At 45.3% G+C, this 21,467-nt stretch overlaps 1 protein-coding gene across 2 annotated transcripts in view; it reads right to left on the reverse strand.

Annotated features, from left to right (window-relative positions):
* The window catches only part of Slc41a2 (solute carrier family 41 member 2), a 115,210-nt gene that overhangs the window by 76,646 nt on the left and 17,097 nt on the right, over positions 1–21,467 (reverse strand). For both annotated transcript variants that reach the window (XM_052165513.1, XM_052165514.1), the window contains exons 2-5: positions 14,353–15,069; positions 13,237–13,344; positions 4,272–4,343; positions 1,206–1,350 (exon numbers count right to left, since the gene is read on the reverse strand). In XM_052165513.1, coding sequence (XP_052021473.1) covers positions 1,206–1,350; positions 4,272–4,343; positions 13,237–13,344; positions 14,353–14,904 — 877 coding nt within the window. In that variant the 5' untranslated portion in view covers positions 14,905–15,069. The remainder of the gene's footprint in view (positions 1–1,205; positions 1,351–4,271; positions 4,344–13,236; positions 13,345–14,352; positions 15,070–21,467) is intronic.

The following is a 21,467-nucleotide window of genomic DNA, read 5'->3' on the forward strand; positions in this document are numbered from 1 at the left end:
AACCCTGGCTATCCTGGAACTCAATTTCTAGATCAGGCTGGCCTTGAACTCAGAGATCCACCCAGTCTAGTGGATTCTCTAGTGCTAGAATCAAAGGAATGTGCCACCACCACCCAGCTCAGTTAATTTTAACTACTATTTTTTAAGCATAAAGCCAAATATATGCTACCTTAAGCATAAGCACCAGGTTATATTTATATTGTTACAGAAGTGTAAAGTTTGGGTTTTTTAGTTTGTTTTTGTTTTTTATGTGCATATTTGTGTGTGTGCGTGACCAAGTACACTCATGAGTACAAATGCCCTCAGAAGCTCTTGGCGTTGGAGTCATTCTTCACCCTGGGCTGTAGTCACAGGCAATTGTGAGCTGCCTCATTTAGGTTCTGGGAGCTGAACTAAGAACCTCTAGCAGCACAGGACGTACCCTCAACCAAAATTTTAAAGGAGGGATTGCTTTTGAAACGGAGAATTCCTGGAATGCTTGTGACAAGCCAGGAAGTCCCCTGTGTGAATTCCAGGAAAGCATTTAACTCTTAAATTGTAGTAATCTTATTGAAAACTGAGCCATAACATCTACCTATGGCCAAGGGGACAACCTCAAAAGCCTGTTCTCTGCTGCATTTATAAGTAATGAAACGAACAAAATAAATCAGGTGGTGGTGCATGCCTTTTTTTTTCCTTTTTTTTTCTTTTTTGTTTTTTTTTTTCGAGACAGGATTTCTCTGTGTAGCCCTGGCTGTCCTGGAACTCACTGTGTAGACCAGGCTGGCCTCGACCTCAGAAATCCGTCTGCCTCTGCCTCTGCCTCCCAGAGTTCTGGGATTACAGGCATGTGCCACCACCGACCAGCTGGTGCATGCCTTTAATCCCAGTACTCAGGAGGCAGAAGTTGGCAGACCTCTTCTGAGTTTGAGGCCAGCCTGGTCTACAGAGCTAGTTCCAAGACAGCCAGGGTTATACACAAAGAAACCCTGTCTCAAAAAGCCAAGTGGATAGATGGATGGATGGATTGGGGAGGGGGGGGAGGAAGAAAGGGGGGAAGACGAGAGAGAGAGAAATAGATCTGAACTAAGGCTCTTTAAAGTTTATGTGGAAAATTTCTGCCATTTTCACTATGAACAAATATGTTAAAAGTCACCATCCTGGAAAATCAATCCTTTTATCGAAACATCAAAACCTGCCAAGCCAACCTTTACAGATGCACTCACCCTGCAGTAGCGATGCGATGAAGGCGGTTGCCACACTGCTAGAGCACAGAAGTATGGAATGGCTGAGGTAATACTTCCCTTCTGGAATCCAGCCCAGGATGATGGCTGCCACAGCTGCTAAAAAGCCAACCACCGTGGCCTGAACCTAAAAACCATTTTTGTAAATTCCAGATCAGTCATCTTTAAAACATTAAATTATCATTAGTTAATAATCATTACATACATGATCATTGGGGGGGGGTGTGCTGTGTATGGTAACAGACCTGCTTTCATTTTGAAGAGGCTTCTAGATTTTGGTTTTTGAGACAGTGGGCTCTCCAACTGCCCTGATCTGTGTCAACAGGCATGGAATGCGGGGTCACTTCTTTGTTGTTTTGCTGTTGAGACTGAGTCTCACTATGAGGTCCTAGATGGTCTGGGACTCACCGTGTAGACCAGGCTGACTCACACTCACATAGATCTACCACCTGATGTGGGTGCTGAGAACCAAACTCCAGTACTCAGGGAGCGGCGAGCCGTCTCTCGAGCCCCTCCAAGCCTCTCCTTAAAAACTGTATTCATCTTCTCCTCCCAAGTGTTGCTGGTGCGCTTCAGGGAGAAGATAGCCTCCCCTAGTTCGGGCCTCATCTCCTTTCCTTTCTCAGTGGGACCCGCTCCAACCTGGCCTTGCTCAAGGGCATCTGCTGTTCCCTGTTCACCACAGGTGCTTGGGAGAGTAAGCCAAACACATTGTCAACCCGGGTCAGCAAATTCCTAGCCATCCCTGGCAACCATCCTAACCAAGTTACGGGAAAGAGGATGGCAGGGGAGGGGCTGCCAGAGGCTGACGTGGGGACTGTTACGATGACCTGTGCCATCACCCAGGACAGTTTTGTGTTCATGGCTTAAGACAGTTCAGGGCTTAAATCCATATATTCCCAACTTTTTCATTTGGTTTTTTTTTTATTCGATATATTCTTTATTTACATTTCAAATGATTTCACCTTTCCTGGATCCCCACTCCCCAAAAGTCCCATAAGCCCTCTTCCCTCCTCCTGTTTCCCCCATCCACCCCTTCCTACTTCCATGTTCTGGTATTGCCCTACACTGTTGCACTGAGCCTTTCCAGAACCAGGAGCCATTCCTTCCTTCCTTCTTGGACATCATATAGTACTCCGTTTATCTATAAATATTTGGAAGGTCTTGGTTTGTTTTGCTGTTCTTACGGGGAATATTTTGTACGTTAGACAAGTCCTCTCTCACTGATGTACATCCTTGTTTGTAAATGTTTTTACTACCCCTGCTCAGATTTCTACAAGGTCAGGCTGAAAGGTTCTTAAAGCTTTCTAAGGAAATACTATGACTGAAAAGACAAAATGAATCCCAGGAGGGTCATATGAGCTAACAAAGGCTCTTCAGCTGCGTGACATTAGAGCTGAGGCTGCAGCTCAGCTTTTATTTCCAGGAACTCTTTTGTCCCTGAAACGCAATGCGCAAAATTCTATTCCCACAGTCATGGTCTCAACCTTAGGGCCTCGCTGAGCTAACACTAAAATTATTGCATATTCCTGGTGCTCATACTAGCTAACGAGTTACTCGTGGCAGGTGACATCTCTGACTTAAGAGTTGGGGAAGAGTAGATGAAGAGGCAGAGACACCTTAGACTAGAAAAAAGCCACAGATTATATATAATTCCTGGCTTAGTACATATGTTATTGGTATTTGAGTGGATTTGTTAAGATTAATGAAACAGTAAGAAAGAAAAATCAGCATAAACAAATAGGTGAGCACATTACCAGAAAAAGAGCTCAGTTTAATTAAGTAACTAATACTTATTTAGAATTTCTAATTTACTTTCTTGGAGAAATTAATGCTAGTTTCTTATTTCTAATACTGATTTAGAAAAATTAAAGTAGGGCCGTCTACAGTTCCTGTAGAATATTAATTTAAAGACAGGAGTTTGAGATCAGACCAAGAAATACATATATCACCTTGAAAAACTAATACAAAACAAAACACAAAAAGCAGAGCCTGATGAGCGTGCCTGAGAGGCTGAGGCAGGGGGATTCTGTCAGAGTGTAAGGCCATCCTGAGCAACACTGGAAGTCTGCCTCAAAACAAAACTCATAACGACAGGAGAGAGACGGGGTGAGCTGGACGAGTGCTCGGCTGACGTGCACAGAGCCGTGGGCTTATCCCAGTCACCACAGTAGCCAGGACTGCCGGTACACATCTGCGGTCCTCATGGCGAGGGGGCGGTAGGGGACCAGAGTTCAAGGTCAGCCTCCCCTACATAAAAAGTTTAATGCCAGCCTGGGATACATGAGACCCTGTCTCCCACGCTCCCTCCGCCCCTAAATTATAGCCATAATGAAAAAGTAGTCGTAAATGAAAGAGAAATAGGATGTGTGGTGGCTTAAGTGAGGATGCCCCACCCATCCACGCAGGCTCATGTATCTGAATGCTTAGTTACCAGTTAGTGGAACTGTTTGGGAAGGATTAGGAGGGGGCGGGGCCCTGTTGGAGGAGGTGTGTCACTAGGAGAGGACTTTGCGAAAGCCCTCACCAGGCCCAGGCTCTGAGTCTGTGTGTGTATGTGTCTGTCTGTCTATGTCTGTCTTTCTGTCTGTTTCTCGCTGCCTGCTGCTGACCAGGATGTAAAGCTCTCAGCTCCTGCTCAAGCACCATACCTGTTCACTTCCAGCCATAACCATCAGACTCTAAACGGTAAGCAAGCCCCCGATTAAACACTTTCTTTTATAAGAGTTGGTCACGCTGTCTCTTCATAGCAATCAAATAGCAATTAAGGCAGTACTTAAACAACAAGGTTAAGTATTTGTATAAGCATCACTACAAAGGCTAGCTCTATTAGAGTTATAAGTTTTTTTCCTACGTCTTTCAGTATTTGTATACTTTTTTTTTTACATTTGAAAGAAGTTAATCAGTTTCTAGAAATACAGTAACTTTCAAAAGCAATGAATATCAATCAAGTGATTCCATTAACTTTTGTGGGCACCAAGTTATTATTTGACGTCTTGAACGGTAAGCTTCACGCCTAAGCTCTGTAATGAAGCACACACCACTTACCTGCTTTAAAGCCAGGTTGCCAATGATCAGATTCCACTTCTCAATGGGCGAGTCCATCTTCCCGACATTCACCTGTGAAGAGGATACTTTTATGCTCCACTCTGTCTGCTTCATTTAAATAGAACCCAGAGTCTTCAAGTAAAGAACATTCCTTTAATAATAAACCCTCCGTGTTCAGCCTGTGCTCAGAACCATTCCCAATCACCACCGGCCTGCTGCCTGACATCCGGTTTGGCCAAGATGGGAAAACAGGTTCTTAGGTGACAAGTTACAGTCATCCATCTGCTGGAAGACAGTGTAACTACGTTACCAACTGTCATCCTCACGCCAAGCTTGGTATACTGATGCCCAAATGAAAGAGTGATGTAATTCTGAGCTGTTGGCACATAATTCCATGGCATAAAACCAATATAATCCAAAGAGTTACTGGCCAAGAGTAGGATATAAACAAATCATTTGCATTTGAATCATGAGTACAATTGTTAGCAGTAAGACTTCAGTAGGTTCACAATCTTCACTGTATACCTCCAATTATCAAAATGTATATACAGCTTTCTGGTAAATGCAGGGACACTTTCCAAAATAAGAGTAGTATTCACATACTCTTCTGCTCTGCAATACAGATAATATTCTTTCTCAACAACTCAGATTAAAAAAAATCATCTAAATGTGCCAAGTTTTCCTAACGTCAGAATTTAGAAACCAATGGACAATCATTAGCAATATGCACACGCACAAAATTTATAAATATATTACATTGAGTTAAACTCTATTTATTCTTCATCTACTCACAGGAGATTTTCGAATGTTATTAAAAAAAAAATCTGCAGCCTGCAATATGGCTCAGTGGTGAAAGTGCTCACTGCTCAAGGCTGGCAACTGCGTCGGCTGACTGGAAGTCACACCGTGGAAAAGGAACAATTCCACAAGCTGTCCTGACCTCACACCCACATGTGCTATGTGGGTACTCATGCATACACACACACACACACACACACACACACACATGGTATGTGCATGCTCACACATACATATACATGGTATGTGCGTGCTTACACATACATATATATGGTATGTGCATGCTCGCATATACACATGCACTAAATAAATATTTTAGAGCTTTTAAATCTTTTTCACAAGGGCGAGTTAAGGAAATGCAGCAGACACCAGGTCCTGGCTCAATACCCAGCTCCACAGAAACACATGGAGTTGTTGTTGACGGGTATATTTAAGCATGGATGAACCGGAGCTGTCTCAGGAGCAGCAGAGCAGTGGAGGAGGTGTCACATCAAGGTGCCGTCTCTTCAATTTAGAAAACATTCTATTCTGCAATCTCCCTCTGGACTTTAGGCTCAAAGCATCCAGCTAATGCAAAGACTGAGGTTTCTCGGGGCCTTGCAACAATTATCCGTGCTGTCTTTGCAGTCGTATTTACTAAACCTGACAATAACTATTGATTCAATCATGTTTGTAGCTCTGACCATCTGGAGCTCCGCTCAAGAGAGCAATGATTAAAGAGTGAATCGACCCCAGGTTTAGCGCTCCAGAGGCAGGCAAAGATTAGTGTTGCAATTCCAGTAACTATTAGAAAGACGTCAATAGCTATAGCTAACAATCTGCAGTGACTCTAAAAGCAGCCTTGGACATAAAGCCTCCTCAGCTGTTAACAAGCATCAGAGGCTCACAAGGCCCACGATCCACAGAGACCGAGGTGGGCGGAGTACAGCATCAGAGTACTGACTTAGTGATCCGGGCCAGATTCACTTGGCACCATCACGGCTGACCTCTTCTGAGGGAGGGACCTATATTCTACAAAGTTCCTGTCCACGCAAACATTCAGGTTATTGTGTGACGGGAATTTCTTAACGTTGGGAAGGCACTAGTGAAGGGGTCATGGTTTCTGGAAGACAGGGGCATGGAGACATTCCCTTGCCAAGGTCACAGGGCTCTCTTTCCTGCCCCAGTGCTTACGCTGTTTCTCCAATCATCCCACCACCACCCCTTCACCTTTCCACCTTTGCATTACCACAAGCCCATGGACAGCACACCAGATGAGGTCATAGATCTTAGAGAAGAACCTACTGCTGGAACTTTCCTAAGCCAGTGTCATTCCTAACTGCACTCTCAATGGTACCTTCCTAGCCACAGCTAAGTATAGGGAGACCTCAGCCCTCATCAAAAAAGATTCTTTCATCCTGGGATGGAGAGATGACTCAACAGTTAGGAGCACTGCTGCTCTTCCAGAGGACGAGGGTACAGTTCCCAGCACCTACACAGCAGCTCACAACTGTCTATATTTGCAGTTCCAGGGAATTCCATGCCCTCTTCTGGTCTCTGCCTTACCAGGCACACTCACAGTACACAAACATACGTGCACATTAAGTAAAAAAAGATAATTTGGCAGCAAAGACCGAATTTGTGGTACTACAGGAAACTACCACTTTTCAAAATGTAGAGAGCAGCTGACCACAGGGCTACCCGGCCCCAGTCGGTCCATCTACAACTCTAACACTAAGGACTCAGGGTCCGTCAAAGAGGAGGAGGGGAAAAGGTTACACGGGCCACAGGGACTAAGGTGTCGGCCATGAGATTGTGTCTTCAAGCCATGCCAGGGAAGCGTCGTCCCTGAGATCTCAACAACCTGGTTACCCAGACGAGACCAGAACAATTCTAACACCCGCTGCCATGCCGGTGTGGAGGGAGAGGTCTCGTGGGGCCTCACTCCTCGATGAAGAGATACAGGCAGGTAACTGTGGAGAGAGGAAAGGGAGCCTTTCCCAGGGATGAGTCTCTTGTCTGGTCCTGCAGTCCCAAGCGGTCAGCCTTAGAAACACGCACATGAAGGAGGCACTGAAGGGATTCAGTGAGTTGTGTGTCTGTATCTGCTTATACGTATACGTAACTACCAGGGTTAGGGAGGAGGAGGCCGTGGATCTGAGAGAAGGCATGAATGGGGGTAGACGTGGGAGAGTAGAAGGAAGAAAAAGGAAGGGGAAATATGTAATGATATGTTGATTATGTATTTTTAAACCCACTAATTACGAAAGAGCGAATAAGAAGAAAGGAGACAAAGCACCAATGTCTGCGAGTGAGTAGGCAGAGTGGAGAGTGTGGGAGGGCACCTTTCAGAAAAGGGGGGATTTGGGGTGCTCCTAAGAAGCCACTAACTTAGAGCTGCATTCCTGTCAATGCCCTAAGGATGTACACACTCAGCCCCACACCCTTGAGATCTGTCCTTGGGGTAATGCCCACGCTCCACAGCTCAGAGCCACGTGCTACTACTATTCCACATCCTAACCTGTCTGCTGTTTTACGCTTTCCCGGCAGCAAGCATCTACCTCCAATCTCAGAGGGGGCTACTCTGCCATCTCTGTAACCCATCACCCGGGTCTGCCATTCTCCGGCAACTCCTAGATCCCAACAGCTTCCCCACATCCACTCACAATCCAAATCATCTTTATCCTAAATCACAGCGACACACTGGTCTCTTTGCCCCACAGACACGACATTCTGTTAAAGAAGTCTATGAGCTCACGTCACTCCTCTGATCAAAACCTTCCAACGGGCCCTCACTTACAAGTAGCCAAAGTCCTTACAGCAGGCCGCACGGCCTTCTGTCAGCTGGCCCCTGGCTGGCTCTCCACCCTGGTCTTCTGTCAGCTGGCCCCTGGCTGGCTCTCCACCCTGGTCTTCTGTCAGCTGGCCCCTGGCTGGCTCTCCCCACTGGTCTTCACCACTCTCACCTGACTCCAACCCTAGGGCGTCTCAAACTTTCATGTACTCTGTACAAACCTTTGCAGAGCTTATCTAATTTGTTCAGGTTAATCTTATTTCATATGAGTGTTTTACGGCATATACGCATGTGCTCCCCAAGGATGCAGTGCTAAAGAAGTCAGAAGACGGCGGCGGCATAGTCCCCGAACCTGGAGTTGCAGACAGTTGTAAATCACCATGTGGGTGCTGGGGTCCCAGCTCAGATCTTCTGCAAGAGGTGCTAGAAACTGTTGAGCCGTCTCTCCAGTCCCTAGGGTTTATTTTAAAACGTATTACTGATTGTATGTTGGTTCAGTAGTCTTGAAATGGTTCCAAACTTTTCCATTTCTAACAGGCTGCTGGTGCTGACATTAAAAGACCACACTTTAAGAAACCCCCATCTGGGGCTGGAGAGATAGCTCAGAGGTAAAGAGCACTGACTGTTCTTCCGAAGGCCCTGAGTTCAAATCCCAGCAACCACATGGTGGCTCACAACCATCTGTAATAAGATCTGACTCCCTCTTCTGGAGTGTCTGAAGACAGCTACAGTGTACTTACATACAATAAATCTTAAAAAAGAAAGAAAGAAAGAAAGAAAGAAAGAAAGAAAGAAAGAAAGAAAGAAAGAAAGAAAGAAAGAAAGAAAGAAAGCAAGCAAGAAAGAAAGCAAGCAAGCATTTTAGACCAACAGGTGGCAGTAGTGCACAGCTTTAATCCCAGCACTTGGGAGGCAGAGGCAGGGGGATCACCGAGTCCAAGGATTACCTGGTTAACAGACAGCTGCAGGATAGCCAGGCCTACACAGAGAAACCTGTTTCAAAAATCCAGAACAGAGAACCAGAGTTCAGTTCCTGCACCCACATCAGGCAAATGAGGCTGACAAGGACACCTAACTGCACACACACACACACACACACACACACACACACACAGCTGTAAGGAAGAAGTATCCACCTAGCATATGAACCACACACACTCTAACCTACACTCTTCACTGTCTGGAATGTCCCTATCTCAGCCTCAGATCCTCAGTTTATCTCATTTACGTTGTCAGTATATGATATCAGTAGCAACACAATTCATTCTCTCTCTCTCCATCCTTCTGTTTTCCCCTCCCCCACTGTCTTTCAAGGGTCCCACCATGTTAGGAATTCACAGTGTAGACTAGGATGGCCTTGAAGCCACAGAAAATCTCCCTGCTCCTGCCCCTGTTCCTGCCCCCACACCGACTCCAAGACGCCCCACCTCTTTGCACAATTCTCAGTCCACAGAGGATACTAACTCCAGCCCTACTTCCCATGGAGATGAACTAGGGACCCCAGTGACAGGTAGGGTTCCTCCTACTGCTGGATTTAGACACCATTGTGAAACTCTCTAAAATATGAACAGAAAGCATGATATACACAGACTTATGAGGAAAATACTCAACACGCAACAGATACTAGAGCAGAGTTTAAAACGATGATTAAGGCGAGGTTGGGTGTGATTTTTTTTTCATCCCTGCAATCCCTGCACGCAGGAGGCAGAGCCAGAAGGCCAGGCCAGCCTGATCTCCAGATAGAGGTGCAAGTTAGCCACGGCTATACAGTGAGACCCTGACCGTCTTAGTTAGAGCTGCCACAGCTGGGATGACACACCATGACCGAAGTTACTTGGAGAAGAAAAGGCTGCTTTGCTCACACTTCTGTGTCGTTGTTCATTATTGAAGAAGGTCAGGACAGGAACTCACGCAGGACGAGAACTCGAAGGCCTGTTGCTGCAGAGGCCATGGAGCGAGGGTGCTGCCTATTGGCTCATCCATTCCCCTCCACCCCGGCTTCCTTAGTCTGCTTTCTTATAAAACCCTGAACCAGCCGGGCGGTGGTAGCGCACGCCTGTAATCCCAGCACTCAGGGAGGCAGAGGCAGGTGGATTTCTGAGTTGGAGGCCAGCCTGGTCTACAGAGTGAGTTCCAGGACAGCCAGGGCTACACAGAGAAACCCTGTCTCGAAAAAAACAAATCAAAAAAAAAAACAAAAAAAAAAAAAAAAAAACCTGGCCCACCAGCCCAGGGGTGGCACTGCCCACAATGGGTGGGTCCCTCCCATGGGTCCCTCCCCCATCCATCACTAATTAAGAAAAATGCCCTGCAGCTGGAACTTTGGGAGGCATTTTCTCAGTTAACAGTTGTATTGAGCTAGCCAGCAATGCTGTCTCAATAGACTTCCCCCAAAAGATGATTAGATTCACCTTTATGAGACTCAGTGTCAACATGCGGATTAGAGATGGCAAGTCTTATTTAAAATATATTCTTTTTTAACTGGATTTCCTACAGCGTGACCTATGTCAAAAGAGAATGACATAATCTATTACAAACGCTGGACGTGGCTCAAGAATGGCAGATGTGTTTAGAACAATGTTCTCTGAGGTAATTGAACCAAAACTCCACTATTCCTGGCAAAGTCACCGTGTTGCTTAACCGCTTGTACGCTTAGCTATATTGATCAGAACAAAGTCCACTTTGCAACAAGTGACAGCAGAAGCCACCTTTTCATTCCCGTCCAGTAGTGTTCTCCTCCTCAAACACTCCCATTTGGTTTTTTAAGACCAGTGCCTCAGTGTCTCCAGGAAGTCGCCTCCTGGACTCAGGTGTGGGTGACAGTCACGTCTGTCCACTAATTCTCACAGCCACAGGAAATCCATGTGTGCTTTTGTTCTTCCTTCTCAAAGGCTTGGGGTCTACCCAGCACATCCCATCTGGGTGCCAAATGACCAGGCACTGAAATCCAAACTCAGCCTATCAGTAGATGTCACCGTTCAACAAGAAGGTACTAGAATAATGAATAAGCATAAAACTTAAATTTGAAACATCACGATTTTACAATTACATTTTTTTCAAGAAATAGAGTATGGGTGGGAGTATGCATGAAGTTTGTGTGCTTGCAGGAGCATGTGCATTGTGTGCAAATGCATGACAGGCCAGGGCACAACCTAAAATGCTGTTCCCCAGGGGCCATCCACTCTGTCTTTTAGACAAGGCGTCTCGATGGTCTGCGGCCAATGGGTCAGCAGGACTCAGGGACTGTCCTGCCTCTGCCTCCCGGGACTGGGACTGCACACATACACCACCTTGGATCAGATACAGGTTCTCACGCTTGCACAGTAGGTGCTCTGCCCACTGAGCCATCCTCCCAGCCCCATCACTTATTTTTCTAAGAGTTTTAAATGTATTTATTACATCCCATCATCGCTTGAGAAAAAGGCATCCTTAAAACTTTGAGTTTGAATACATAATACAGGAAGCTGCTTTGGCGGGGGAAGGGCAGGGGTCCCTGAGACAGAGTTTCTCTATGTAATGGCCCTGGCTATCCTGGAACAAGGCTTGTCCTGTAGATCAGGCTGGCCTTGAACTCAGAGAGATCCACCTGCCTCTGCCTCCCAAGTGCTGGGATTAAACACATGTACTACCACTCCCTGCTTGGGCTCTCAGATCTTAAAGTAATTTTTTAAAGCTTCTAAGTCTAGATAATCTTAACCTATGTAAATATGTGTTATGAGTCTCCAGTGTATTCTTGCCCCTAACCCAACTGCTGAAGAAAACCTATCTTAGCATGGTGGCGCATGGCCAGGATTTAGAGAAGCAAACACGGCAATCAGCAAGTTGTTACTGGCAATGATCCAGGCCGGGTATTTCTCCAGGTCATTCTGTCTCAGGTAGCAGGTGAAGTCATGCCTGGCAGACAGGCAGTACAGGAACTGCTTTCTGTAAGCCACTAGACGAATCGCTAAGTCAATATCTGATGGTTGGTCTGTGCTGCCTTATTTTTACTTCAGGGTTGTGTCTATTTTATGCCTCTGTTGTCAATCACTTATCCTAATAGTCAAGTCAGGCATGGTGCTGAAGACCTTCAATTCTGGCACACAGGAGGCAGAGGCAGGGTGTCTCTGTGAGCTTGAGACCAGTTCAAGCTATGCAATGAGTTCCAGGCCAGCCAGGGCTACAGAGGACACCTCATCTCAAATATATATATATTTGAGATATATGTGTGTGTTTGTGTATGTATGTACATATATACATGCATATATAATATATCACATGTGTGTATGTATCTACACTATATACACTATATACACACATATACACACATATACACACATATACACACATATACACACATATATACACATGTGTATAACATGTGATATATATTATATAAATGTATCTTTATAATATATAATATATATTATGTATTATATCTAAATATGTATATTTATAAGTGTTATATATTTTATATGTACATATAATAGTATATATTTATAATATTTATAATTTCTATAATATGCATATTATCTATTATGTATATTACATTATATTTTATATTATATGTATAATAATACCTATATAATATGCATATGTATATATTCAGCATTGCTTATTAATTTATAACTGTTTGCCTGTATGCATGCATATCACAAGCTTGGTGCCAGAGGCCAGAAGATGACATGTGACTTCCTGGAGCTGTAGTTATGGATGGATAGTTGTGAATTGCCATGTGGTGGAATCTCATGCAAGTAAGTGCTCTTAACCTCCGAGCTGCCGCTCTCCAGCTCCTGTCATAACACTCTCTATCATGACAGATCATCGGAACGTGGTTAAACATCCAACAGTGGGTCATAAATCGAACTATGGGGTTCTACGATATAAAAGGAGATAGCCACGTGCAGGGTGGCGCACGCCTTTAGTCCCAGCACACGGAGTCAGGGGCAGGAGGATCTCTGAGTTCAGGGCCAGTCTTGTCTACAAGGCAAATTTGAAACCCTGTGTGATAAATCAGTTCTAGCTAATACAGTATAACGATGGATCCGTTGATATGGACAGATGAGCGGTACATGACAGGTCAGATTATAAAAGAGACCAGCACTCAGCCGACCTCAGACCACACACTCAGTATCTGCCCACCCCGAGTCCTGTGCACTAAGTTCCTGCTAGTGTGGCCTGGTATCAGAGAAACCAAACATACTGCGGCTTCTGGTGCTGAGGCAAAGCAGGCCCACATCCTCAGGTGAGAGAACTCCGAGACCTTTCAGGGCACTGTGTCAGTCAAAGCTATGTGGTGTAACTCTGAGGCCGGGGAAACTTACCAGACAGGAAACCGACCTCCCTGTCACACAGACTCTTCTAAGTGGAGAGAAATAAGTAACATGCATAATGGGGGATGGGGGAAAAACTTACTGCAGTGGATAATCGAGAAGCCAGCGTCATTTCTAAGTTCCCTTTAAGGCCAAGAAGTGCGGGGACCAAAATGAAGACTTCTGTCACATTTTTGAACACCTCCCAGTGCTGTAAAACAAAGCAATGGTTTCCCTTAGCACGGGATGTTTCTAAAGACCTGGGGTTTTATTCCGACTTTGCTTCCTTGCTATCACTGCTACGGAGACAGTGTCTCACCGTGCGGCCCTGGTAGCCTGAAAGTCACTGTGTAGACCAGGCTAGCTCAAACTCAGAGACCTGCCTGCTTCGGCCTCCTGGGTGCTTAGGATTAAAGGCTTGGGGCAGCACCCTGGCTGCTTCCTGGTTTTAAAAAACAGCACAGGCTATCTCATCAGTGAATGAGTTCAGGAATTACCACACCCTCCCGAGATCAGGATCTGAGGGCTTTAGACCATTCCATTGGTGTTGGTTCAACATCTGACGTCACAACGCCCCACTCTGCAGCTATCACCAACAGTTCCACCTAAGCCTGACACACTGACGCTGAGACTTAGTCTCTCAAGATGACGTCCACAGCCTATCACATGAGGCAAACGCTCTCCCGCGGAGCTGCATTCCAACCCTTGAGGTTTTAAGACAGCTCAGGCTAGCCACTCGCTCGCTACCATAGCCTAGGCCAGCCTTAAACTTGTGAGCCTCATGCCTCTGCATCCCAAATGCCAGATGCCAGGCAGGCACCACGATGCCCAGTTCCTTGACCAATTCATGATGGCAGAGTCCATGTTGCTAATAGTTATGAACCTGTGGGACTTCATCATCTGGATGGGAGTTTGGGTTCCAGCACTAGTTACGACAATCTCATAATTAATTAATTCATTCATTCATTAATAAAAAACAGAAAGCCAACTATGGTAACACATACACACAATCCCAAAGTAGAGAAGGCAGAGGCAGGCCAGGCCCCTAGAACTTCAATAGTTGTCAGTTGAGTCAGTGAGTTTCAGGTGGAAGAGAGACCCTGCCTCATAAACATGATGAAAGCAACTAAGGAAGATACCCAAGGTTAGCATGCATGTACACACACACACACACACACACACCCTTGCACATACAGTGAAACTAAAGATAAAATCTCACCTGCACTATGTCCAAAACCATGCCAGCGGAGACCGTCCCAAACCCAGCCAGCAGGAACGGCACCAGTATCTGCAGAGCCATGACCCCACTGGACTCCTTGGGGAACCTCTGGCTTGTGTCCACAATCACGTCATCGCCCTCGCTGGACAGGTCTTCGTCCTGCAGCATGGCGGTGGTTTCCGAAGCCTCCCCTCCGTCACAGTAGTTATAGCTGGCATAGTCGTCATACTTGGGGCTGCAGCTGGCTGGAGCGTACCCAGTGTTGCTATGGAAGGCCTGCTCTGAGAACTCGTGGTAGTCCAGATGTGGCTCTGATCTCTTGCTGAAGGTGTGTGCTGCCCCCGACAGCCCGTCCTGCCAGATGCCATTTGCCTTTTTATGCCTGTCTTCCGGATTTTTCTGGTAAATGACTGGCACCATACTTAAAAGCAGGTTTAAAAACTTGTCAGACTGAATCGTATTTAAATGTAAAGTCCAATCTACAAAACCTCCTCCACTCTCCGGACTGGCGCTTGTCTTGTAAGTGACAGGTCTTCCTTTGCTGTGGGTCATATTGTCATCACAAAAAGCCCTGTACCCTTCAGACTGGAGCTTCCAGAAGCACAACAGAACCAAAGCCACAGCAATGCTTGCTCGAATTAAGCCATTGACTGCTATGTAGAAAATGTGTCCACTAGTAAAAAAAATAATCCAGGAGTTTAAGAGAAGGAATTCAATCTGCAAAGAAAAAGATAAAATGTAAAACTTAGATAAATTACATTCATGCTGATTTCCACACAGCTGCAGGAGTGATATTATATTCTATGAACCGGTGCACAGATGTGTTCTGTGTCAAAGTGAGGGGTTTTGTTTTGTTTTGTTTTATAAAATACAGTGCAGAAGTCAGGTGTGGAGGCGCATGCCTTTAATCTCAGCGCTTGGGAGGGAGAGGCAGACGGATCACTGTGAGTGAAGCCAACCTGGTCTACGTAGTGAGTTCCAAGGTAGCTACAACTACACAGATCCTGCATCAAAAACAAAACAAACAAACAAAAAAATTAGGAATGTTTTCTAATCTACCTTGAGGAAGAGTGCTTTTATTTTTGGATACTTCATGTAACTGAAGCCTATATGAGGCCTCTGACCACCTCGGAAGATAGACTGCTGAAGTAAAGGCATTTGCTGGACACGGTGGTACCCTCCTGTGATAGCAACATTAAGGATGCTGAGGTAAGAGGATTGCCCAAAGATAGAGGCCAGCCTGGGCTACACAGTGAGACCCTCTTTCAAACAAAACTTCAAAAAGGAGGAGGAGGAGCAGGAGGAGGGGGGGGAAGAGACACGATGACTCCTATCACTACGGAGAGAACTGAAAATTACATTGTGCTTGCTCCAGAGTTTCAGCACCAAAAAATTTAAATTGACAATATAAAAGACATGATAAAATGTATACCATTATACTGTATAAATATTAGGTAGTAAGTCATATTCCTTTATAAGTTACTCCATATTAATTTCATGAGAATACAAAGAGATAAAGATGACATTTATCATAAAAACACTTCACTGGTATCCTGAATACAGTATGACACTTATTTGACAAATAAAGTTAGGCTAGAGTCATCTAACCTTCTCATATACACAAAAACAAAATCATTAAATTGACTTAAAAATATATTCCTCTGATTATTTTGGAAATAACTCAAAAGAATGATTATAAATACTCAGTCCTCCAATTTTTGGAAACAAAGTTTAGAATGCCCTTGCACGTTCCTCAAATCTGCTGTGGTCCAAGCAGGGCGCGGACTAGCTGGCCAGCACCCGGAGTCTCAAAAGCCAGAAACCACAGTCACAGACAGACACCATAGCTAGTCACCAACAGCAATGAGCGGCAGACCACAGACGCCTGGCCAAGCAGCACCCAACTGCAGTGACTTCAGGACCACATCTGTCACAACAAGGCTAGAGGCCCCAGATGTTTCTCAGGAATGCCTAAAGCCTGTCTTACACGTCCACGAGAGACACTTGGCCCCACCGCCCACCATACTGTTGACTTTAATGAAGACACACTGAGCCTTCACTCCTGGCACAGGAAGACTGACCACAAGAAATGACCAGAGGAGAACGAGATGTGGGTCAGTACTGAGACTTCATCTCATTATTCCCTCTTCTTTACTTACGGGAGAAACCTGGTAACTCCGAGACAGAACATTCTTACTGCACTGGCTCAAAGACCCCCAGGCCTCCTGATTCAGAACATGACATACATATGGGCCCTGCATCCTTTTAATATCCTAGATCTTTCACCATGGGATTATGTACCGACTTCCTCTGGAGTTGCTCCAGGAATCTAGTGACTAGATTTAAATCCACAGTTGGACCTCTGTGTTCCAGGGCTGTTAAGCCCCTGCAAATTCAGCCAATCACAGATGGAAAACGTTTTGGGGGGAAATGTTACCCAAGGCCTGGTGATATAGCTCACTGGTATGGTTCTTGCCTAAACATGCAGTATGGCCTAGGTCTGCAGCCCAACACCACATAAACTGGACGTGGTGGTATGTGATGCAACCCTAGCACTAAGGATGTAGAAGCAGGAGAATGGAAAGTTCAGATTCATCCTCAGATGGACTGAGTTTAAGGCCAGCCTGGGCTACATGAGATCCTGTCTCAATGGCGGAAAAACAAGAATCTGCACTGAGTCTGTAGGACTGGTAGCTCTCACCCTTGGTCCCTGAACAACACAGTGGACATACGATGCCACACCAGCCCAGTAAATTCTGTGTGACTAAAGTTTCACAGGTTGAGGCATTTAACTCCAAAGGGAGGAAGTCTCCTGGGACCGGCTATGGAACTCTCTACCTAGAGGATAATTCTGTTTTCAAGGTAGTTTGTTTTACTCTCAATTTCCTCTTTTCACAGGTGATCCTAATAGCCCTGGCTGGATAATCCGTTCTTTGAAGTAGAGTCACTGGCCGAAAACTCCTTTCTAAGAACTACAACTCTTTGCCTCATAGTCATTTACATAATTACAACCTCTCAACAACATACAAATTTATATGGCTATGCATATGTAGATGAGGGTGGCTCTGACACTGTGGTACGGAAAGCATTGATTAAGCCAAAACGGTTTTTATAAGGTAAAAGCTAAATGTTAGATAAAGATTACTCATGAAAACTCATTAAGATCCAGGGAGAATAAGAAACTTTAAACTCTCTTTAAAGGTTTGCAGATAACTACAAGTGACTCTGTATTCTAATCAAAAAGATTGATGTTATCTATAAATTGATCCTCTAAATATGTTATATGGGAAACATTATACCTGATTGATTTTGCATTTCCTTGTGCCAAATGGTTGTGATAGCTGTGCCTGTTTCACTGGATACATCTTTTAAAATGGTAATACCAACCCCTTGTGTAGAAAAACTTTTTCTTGAGAGCTCCTAAATACATTCAGATTCAAGCCGCCTCTGTGGTTATTTCTGTTTGTTATCCTCCAAACCTGTGCCTCTCCTAAAAACAAAAAGCCCTTCCCTTAGAGGTAAATCCCCCCTCCCCCACTGGGACAATCCGCAATACAATTTATAAACTCTAGTGGTTTGAGTGAGCTTGGCTCCCAATCTGAGGATGCTTAGTCCCCGGTGATGAGCTGTCAGGGAAGGACCAGGACTGGCCTTGTTGAAGGAGGTGTGTCACTGGAGGTGGGCTTTGAGGTTTCCAGAGGCCTTATCAGTGTCTGTTTGCCTGTGCCTGCAGATCAGCTCAGTCTCCAGCACCACGCCTGCCTGCATGCTTCCACGCTCCCTGCCCTGATGAGGGAGGGACACACCCTCTGAAACTGGAAGTAAGCTCCCGCCAGATGCTTCTGTTGTAAGAGCTGCCTTGGTCATGGCGGCTGTCTGGAGCCAGATGCTTCTGTTGTAAGAGCTGCCTTGGTCATGGCGGCTGTCTGTAGCAGCAGAACGGGGATTAAGACGCACCATTCATATTATTTCAAGTGTTCTAAGCAGTTTGAGGGCTTCTGTTGTTATCTTCTATGGCACTGAGCACTAAGTGACCTCTGTGTTTTGTGTATGTTGTGTGAGCCTTCCACCTCTGAGATATCACCCCAACTGTTTTCACTTTTTTATTTTGAGACTGAGTCCTACTACATTGCCGAGACAGATCTTAAATTTGTCATCCTCCTCCCTCACTGTCTGGAGTAGTTGGGATCACAGGCCTGAGCAACCAGAAACAGACTTAAAGTAGAGAGAGAAGCCGGGCTGTGGTGGTGTACATCTTTAATCCCAACACTCTTGGGGCAGAGACCATCCGATCTCATTGACTTCAAGGCCAGCCTGGTCTACATAGTCCTGTCCAGGACAGCCAGGGCTACATAGTGAAACCCTGTCTCAATAAAGGAGAGGACTGAGGGAGAGGATATAACTCAGAAGCTGCGCTTTCCCTAATATCCCTGGTGATTTGCACACACCATCGAGTGTGAGGAGCACTTTCTAATACATTCGATAATCCGGTCTGTCCTCATGAGCACAAACTCTGATGTGACTTTCTGTGTAAGCCGTGTGAATAAGCTCACTCCCAGGCAGAGGGAACAACCTGGAACCATCTACTACCTGAAGCAGCATACACCCTATAAGCTAAGACCTGAGCCTTAAGCCCATACCCTGAAGAAACCCCGTGCTTTACACAGGAGAGACAGACAGAAAGACAGACAGACAGACATTGGGATGGTTCCATGAGAGGATTCAACACAAGTTACATGAGAATGGTTTTGTTTGAGCAACCGTGTAAAAGCACAGATTCCTTCAAGGGGACTGACTGTCTATGTTTCTTACACTTCCCAGTCAGTGCAAGCGTGTACTACTGTTCTTTGAAGTGTGCATACATCCTTCAGAAGTGCCCAGGGCTAGATCCTTGGCCCTTTAGTTGACAGCGCTTGTTACTCCTGCCGAGAACACAGGTTCAACTCCCAGCTCCAACATGGCTGCTGACAACCACCTACAACTCCAGATCCAGGGGGAATCCAACATCCTCCTCTGATCCCCGAGCACAAGACCCACCTACGCATGTGTACATGTAGGTATATACAAGTAGATAAAACACTCATAATAATATGCTCTGGTCTGAGTGGTGCTGTGGTAGATCTGATCGCTAGTCCTGACAGTGCTCCCTTCCCTGGAGAAGATGATGACCTTTAGCTGTTGCCATGGTTTCCTGGACACTGATGAAAATGACACATCTTCATCTCTGCTGGCATCCTGTCTAGCTGTGTGATTCATTCTGGCTGATGGGAAGGCAGCCGTCACGCACACCAGGAGGAGTAAGCCACTGTATACTGCCTTTCCTCTAGGACAGTCTCTCCGACATACTGAGCAACTGCAGGTTACAACCCATGGTCAAGAACTTTAAAACAACAGCTTCCAAAGATCCGAATCTCAAAAGTCAGAACAATTTCTTCTGAGATTTTTACCAAGTTGAAAGCAGTTCCTGGGGCCAGTCAGATTACTTAGGAGATAAAGGCAATTTGTAACCTGGCCAAGGGAGCCCTGAAGACTCAATCTGTGGAACTCACGGAAATGTTAAAAGAATCAACTTCATGAAGCTGACCTTTGATCTACACACACACACACACACACACAGATGACAACAATGACGACGACGACGATAAATTAATAAAAGTTTTAAAAAGTTAAAAATACTACACATTAAGGATTATGGAAAAACTTATTCCATGTTCCCCAGAAGGCTCACGACAGCTTACAAAGAAAGAGTTGTGTCAGGGTAACAGTCTTAACAGAAATAAATTAACACTGGGGACTCTGGATGAAAGCAATTTGAATCAAACAGATTTAGCATTGATGCTAAAATTGATTCTTTATAAAAGGTAAGAGGCGTGTGGGGCCTGGTCTGACCTGCGCTCTGCGTCCTGACACACTTCAGACCGGCGCTCAGCTCCTTCCACTCTCTGTATCCAGGTAGCGTTCAGAAGAGGCAAGCCAAACTAAACCTGCCTGATCACACACAAATCTACTTCTTCGTTCTATTTAAAATATCTTAGCTCCTTTAACAATATCCACTAAGTACTTCATTGTATAGTAGATTCTGAGGACAAGGATTGGCTCCATTGAATTCGCACCAAACAGCAGATTATGCCATGGCTGCCCAGTTCTCCTTTAAAGACACAAGTCAAATTAAATATAAGTTCCCCCACCTCTCTCCTCCCTCCGTTCGCCCCTCCCTCCAGTCAGCCATCCCTACTTCTCTCTGTCCCTCTCTCTTTCTTCCTCTCCCCTCTCCCCAAGACAAAGTCTCACTGTATAGACCAGGCTGGCCAGAAACTACATAGACCAGGCTATCCTAATACAGATGTCTGCCTGCGATTCATGTTGGGATTGAAGCTGTGCATTGCCAGGCCCAGCCCATTTCTTGCTTTTAACCCTTTGACTTCACCATTCGTATCCACTGGACTCCCTACAATGCTTTTTTACCTAAAGGAACTAAATTCTGCTGTGTGTGTGTGTGTGTGTGTGTGTGTGTGTGTGTATTCTCCTGAACTGAACACAGATCCTTATCCATGCTAGGTGAGCAATCTATCCGCTAACAGTATTCCCAGACGTCTGCAACCCAATCTAGTCTCCTTTAAAATCTTTCCACTTTTCTATGCTTTATACCACCCTGTCCCTAACTCCCAGGACTTACGCCTCTTTCAAAAGACCCGACACAAAGTATACCCTGTCAAGACAACCTCCCAGATTAATACAGAATTAAAGACACAAAGAGGAGAGGACAGAAAGCATCAAAATGACCAAACCACAGCTGGTGACCCCTTTCTCAATGCTGTGACAGGGAAGAAGGCTTTCTGGTTCACAGTGGGGAAGATATCCCAGGAGCATGAGGTCATGCTGGATCTGACTCAGGAAACAGACAGAGAGCTGCACTGCTGCTCAGCCTGATTTCCTTTTTAATCAATTAGACCTAATCCATGAAACTTTGCCCTCATAGATCGGGTTTATCTTCCCTCTTTGGTTAAACATTTCTGGAAATATTTGGCACACCCAGAGATGTGTTTCCATGGTGATTATAAATCCAACCAAGCTGACAGTGAAAAAGTATATTACATTTCCTGTTTATCATTTTT

The sequence above is a fragment of the Apodemus sylvaticus genome, chromosome 20 (assembly GCF_947179515.1).
Source record: "Apodemus sylvaticus chromosome 20, mApoSyl1.1, whole genome shotgun sequence".
In the NCBI taxonomy this organism is placed as follows: Eukaryota; Metazoa; Chordata; class Mammalia; order Rodentia; family Muridae; genus Apodemus; species Apodemus sylvaticus.